The sequence below is a fragment of the Oncorhynchus mykiss genome, chromosome 13 (assembly GCF_057628025.1).
Source record: "Oncorhynchus mykiss isolate SJ-2025 chromosome 13, ASM5762802v1, whole genome shotgun sequence".
Classification (NCBI taxonomy): domain Eukaryota; kingdom Metazoa; phylum Chordata; class Actinopteri; order Salmoniformes; family Salmonidae; genus Oncorhynchus; species Oncorhynchus mykiss.
In genome coordinates this window covers 12591846-12597500 of record NC_143034.1, presented here as the reverse complement: position 1 = coordinate 12597500, position 5655 = coordinate 12591846, and the positions used below count along the sequence as shown (strand labels likewise).

The following is a 5655-nucleotide window of genomic DNA, read 5'->3' as shown; positions in this document are numbered from 1 at the left end:
CAGTGGAACCTTAGTCAGTACTGACAAAAACCTGCAGGTGTGTCCCTCACAAAAACAACCTGCTATAAGACGGCTGTTGACCCAATATCGACCCCCTTGAACATGATACAGTATACTGCACTATCTCTGCACTAAACAAGGTACAGTATACTACACTATCTCTGCACTAATCAAGGTACAGTATACTACACTATCTCTGCACTAATCAAGGTACAGTATACTGCACTATCTCTGCACTAAACAAGGTACAGTATACTGCACTATCTCTGCACTAAACAAGGTACAGTATACTGCACAATCTCTGAACTAATCAAGGTACAGTATACTGCACTATCTCTGCACTAATCAAGGTACAGTATACTGCACAATCTCTGCACTAATCAAGGTACAGTATACTGCACTATCTCTGTACTAAACAAGGTACAGTATACTGAACTATCTCTGCACTAAACAAGATACAGTATACTGCACTATCTCTGCACTAAACAAGATACAGTATACTGCACTATCTCTGCACTAAACAAGGTACAGTTTACTGCACTATCTCTGCACTAAACAAGATACAGTATACTGCACTATCTCTGCACTAAACAAGGTACAGTTTACTGCACTATCTCTGCACTAAACAAGATACAGTATACTGCACTATCTCTGCACTAAACAAGGTACAGTTTACTGCACTATCTCTGCACTAAACAAGGTACAGTTTCCTGCACTATCTCTGCACTAAACAAGATAGAGTATACTGCACTATCTGCACTAATCAAGGCACAGTATACTGCACTATCTCTGCACTAAACAAGATACAGTATACTGCACTATCTCTGCACTAAACAAGGTACAGTTTACTGCACTATCTCTGCACTAAACAAGGTACAGTATACTACACTATCTCTGCACTAAACAAGGTACAGTATACTACACTATCTCTGCACTAAACAAGGTACAGTATACTGCCCTATCTCTGCACTAAACAAGATACAGTATACTGCACTATCTCTGCACTAAACAAGGTACAGTTTACTGCACTATCTCTGCACTAAACAAGGTACAGTATACTACACTATCTCTGCACTAAACAAGGTACAGTATACTACACTATCTCTGCACTAAACAAGGTACAGTATACTACACTATCTCTGCACTAAACAAGGTACAGTATACTACACTATCTCTGCACTAAACAAGGTACAGTATACTGCACTAATCAAGGTACAGTATACTACACTATCTCTGCACTAAACAAGGTACAGTATACTACACTATCTCTGCACTAAACAAGGTACAGTATACTGCACTATCTCTGCACTAAACAAGGTACAGTATACTGCACTATCTCTGCACTAAACAAGGTAAATGTTTCAGGTGAAAGTCTAACCATGTTTCTCCTTTCACTGTTCTACAATATTAAGACGTGTAGAAATACAAACACACTGTAATCACATGATTATTTACATAAATATTAACAGACCCGGTATTAATTACATTTTCTACTTAATATTGTGTCACAGTTATTCAAGTACTGTAGAGTAGATTGTTGTACAACATTTAATTAGTAAGGTAGTTAAGTTGAATACTCACTTTTAGTGTTGCACAGATCTGTATATTGTTGTCTGCTGTTGTCACAGAGAGAGCTGAAGCAGTGGTCCTGCTGGTTTTGCATAGCCAGATGCCCCAGGTGGGTGGAGATTTACCTCGACCAATAGAATGGTCTAAAACTCATGCAAAACTAAAGCGCCCAATGTGCCTCACCTTACATTAAGTTTCATTTTCCCAGCGACGAGTCATTTCTAGCCAATGAGAGAGTGCTGCTAGGCAAATTTTATTCAACTCAGGACAGGTACTTATTCATTTTAACCTTGGCTGCTTGCTAGAATCAGAAGATAGGCCACATATTTGGGTAAGATGAAATATGTTGGACAATTGGACACAAAAAAAGGTTAGAAATGTAATAACACATAAAACTGCATTTTCAAATGTAACTTTATACTTGTCTAGCCTGGTCCCAGATCTGTTTGTTCTCTTTCCAACTCCATAGAGTACCACAGTATGAGTCATAATACCCATAAAACCCAGCTGTCAAACAGGGAAAGGGTTCCATTCGTTTTTCCACCATTCATTTGTCACATAGATTTCAGAAACACTTAGTGTTAAAATAGTTACACTTCACTTGACACCCAGCATCATAACATGTTATGACACAGTCATAACTACATCATATGTCATAACAGCTGACATAACGTGTCATAACTTGTCATAAGATCGTCATAACATTGTCATGATACATTAATTTAGACCTGTTGTGACATATCTTACATTATTTTATGGCTGGTTATGACACCTACATAAGAGTCAGAACCCACAGAACCTACCACTGTAGTTATTTTATGGTTGGTTATGACACCTACATAAGAGTCAGAACCCACAGAACCTACCACTGTAGTTATTTTATGGTTGGTTATGACACCTACATAAGAGTCAGAACCCACAGAACCTACCACTGTAGTTATTTTATGGTTGGTTATGACACCTACATAAGAGTCAGAACCCACAGAACCTACCACTGTAGGTATTTTATGACTGGTTATGACACCTACATAAGAGGCTAAACCCACTGCAACAGAAAATACTACTGGTGCTGCTACCACCTTCAGAACAACTGCAGTTGCTGTCAACACACAATCTTAAACTCATTCTGCCTCCTGTTCTTTCCTCCACTTCCCTGAACAAACAGACTTTAGCAGGACAGAAAGAGTATATACATGAAGTGTAGAACAAGATCAATTCATTTTTGTATAGTCTTGGATGTCATGGTCGTTCACTGTATCAACAGATAGGAGAACAAACCATAACAAGTCTGGTGACTATAAACCTGCACCTTGAGTGTCACATATAGAAAGAATACTGTACAGTGCCTTGCGAAAGTATTCGGCCCCCTTGAACTTTGCGACCTTTTGCCACATTTCAGGCTTCAAACATAAAGATATAAAACTGTATTTTTTTGTGAAGAATCAACAACAAGTGGGACACAATCATGAAGTGGAACGACATTTATTGGATATTTCAAACTTTTTTAACAAATCAAAAACTGAAAAATTGGGCGTGCAAAATTATTCAGCCCCTTTACTTTCAGTGCAGCAAACTCTCTCCAGAAGTTCAGTGAGGATCTCTGAATGATCCAATGTTGACCTAAATGACTAATGATGATAAATACAATCCACCTGTGTGTAATCAAGTCTCTGTATAAATGCACCTGCACTGTGATAGTCTCAGAGGTCCGTTAAAAGCGCAGAGAGCATCATGAAGAACAAGGAACACACCAGGCAGGTTCGAGATACTGTTGTGAAGAAGTTTAAAGCCGGATTTGGATACAAAAAGATTTCCCAAGCTTTAAACATCCCAAGGAGCACTGTGCAAGCGATAATATTGAAATGGAAGGAGTATCAGACCACTGCAAATCTACCAAGACCCGGCCGTCCCTCTAAACTTTCAGCTCATACAAGGAGAAGACTGATCAGAGAAGCAGCCAAGAGGCCCATGATCACTCTGGATGAACTGCAGAGATCTACAGCTGAGGTGGGAGACTCTGTCCATAGGACAACAATCAGTCGTATATTGCACAAATCTGGCCTTTATGGAAGAGTGGCAAGAAGAAAGCCATTTCTTAAAGATATCCATAAAAAGTGTCGTTTAAAGTTTGCCACAAGCCACCTGGGAGACACACCAAACATGTGGAAGAAGGTGCTCTGGTCAGATGAAACCAAAATTGAACTTTTTGGCAACAATGCAAAACGTTATGTTTGGCGTAAAAGCAACACAGCTGAACACACCATCCCCACTGTCAAACATGGTGGTGGCAGCATCATGGTTTGGACCTGCTTTTCTTCAGCAGGGACAGGGAAGATGGTTAAAATTGATGGGAAGATGTATGGAGCCAAATACAGGACCATTCTGGAAGAAAACCTGATGGAGTCTGCAAAAGACCTGAGACTGGGACGGAGATTTGTCTTCCAACAAGACAATGATCCAAAACATAAAGCAAAATCTACAATGGAATGGTTCAAAAATAAACATATCCAGGTGTTAGAATGGCCAAGTCAAAGTCCAGACCTGAATCCAATCGAGAATCTGTGGAAAGAACTGAAAACTGCTGTTCACAAATGCTCTCCATCCAACCTCACTGAGCTCGAGTGGTTTTGCAAGGAGGAATGGGAAAAATTTCAGTCTCTCGATGTGCAAAACTGATAGAGACATACCCAAAGCGACTTACAGCTGTAATCGCAGCAAAAGGTGGCGCTACAAAGTATTAACTTAAGGAGGCTGAATAATTTTGCACGCCCAATTTTTCAGTTTTTGATTTGTTAAAAAAGTTTGAAATATCCAATAAATGTCGTTCCACTTCATGATTGTGTCCCACTTGTTGTTGATTCTTCACAAAAAAGTTTTATATCTATATCAGTTTTATATCTTTATGTTTGAAGCCTGAAATGTGGCAAAAGGTCGCAAAGTTCAAGGGGGCCGAATACTTTCGCAAGGCACTGTATATCATGTGCATTACAGAAACTCTAAATAGTAGTGCACTAGGGTCCTGATTAAAGTAGTGCACTAGGGTCCTGTTAAAGTAGTGCACTAGGGTCCTGATTAAAGTAGTGCACTAGTGCCCTGGTCAAAGAAGTGCACTAGGGTCCTGTTAAAGTAGTGCACTAGGGTCCTGGTAGAGAGTAGTGCACTAGGGTCCTGGTTAAAGTAGTGCACTAGTGTCCTGGTTAAAGTAGTGCACTAGGGTCCTGGTAAAAGTAGTGCTCTAGTCCTGGTAGAAAGTAGTGCACTAGGGTCCTGGTAGAAAGTAGTGTACTAGGGTCCTGGTAGAAAGTAGTGTACTAGGGTCCTGGTAGACCGTAGTGTACTATAGGGTCCTGGTAGAAAGTAGTGCACTAGGGTCCTGGTAGACCGTAGTGTACTAGAGTCCTGGTAGAAAGTAGTGCACTAGGGTCCTGGTAGAAGTAGTGTACTAGGGTCCTGGTAGACCGTAGTGTACTAGGGTCCTGGTTAAAGTAGTGCACTAGTGTCCTAGTTAAAGTAGTGCACTAGGGTCCTGGTAAAAGTAGTGCTCTAGAGTCCTGGTAGAAAGTAGTGCACTAGGGTCCTGGTAGAAAGTAGTGTACTAGGGTCCTGGTAGAAAGTAGTGTACTAGGGTCCTGGAAGACCGTAGTGTACTAGGGTCCTGGTAGAAGTAGTGTACTAGGGTCCTGGTAGAAAGTAGTGCACTAGGGTCCTGTTAAAGTAGTGCACTAGGGTCCTGATTAAAGTAGTGCACTAGTGCCCTGGTCAAAGTAGTGCACTAGGGTCCTGTTAAAGTAGTGCACTAGGGTCCTAGTAGAAAGTAGTGCACTAGGGTCCTGTTAAAGTAGTGCACTAGGGTCCTAGTAGAAAGTAGTGCACTAGGGTCCTAGTAGAAAGTAGTGCACTAGGGTCCTGGTAGATAGTAGTGCACTAGGGGCCTGGTAGATAGTAGTGCACTAGGGGCCTGGTAGATAGTAGTGCACTAGGGGCCTGGTAGAAAGTAGTGCAGGAGGGGCCTGGTAGATAGTAGTGCACTAGGGGCCTGGTAGATAGTAGTGCACTAGGGGCCTGGTAGATAGTAGTGCACTAGGG

General features: G+C 41.1%; 1 protein-coding gene across 2 annotated transcripts in view; it reads right to left on the bottom strand.

The window, feature by feature from the left end:
- Positions 1-1749, bottom strand: part of LOC118936307 (GTPase IMAP family member 7-like) — a 14596-nt gene extending 12847 nt beyond the window's left edge. Inside the window, exon 1 of one of the 2 annotated variants that reach the window (XM_090195195.1) lies at positions 1582-1749. In XM_090195195.1, coding sequence (XP_090051321.1) covers positions 1582-1663 — 82 coding nt within the window. In that variant the 5' untranslated portion in view covers positions 1664-1749. The remainder of the gene's footprint in view (positions 1-1581) is intronic. The other variant, XM_090195196.1, reaches the window with a different exon arrangement.
- Positions 1750-5655: the final 3906 nt, after the last annotated feature.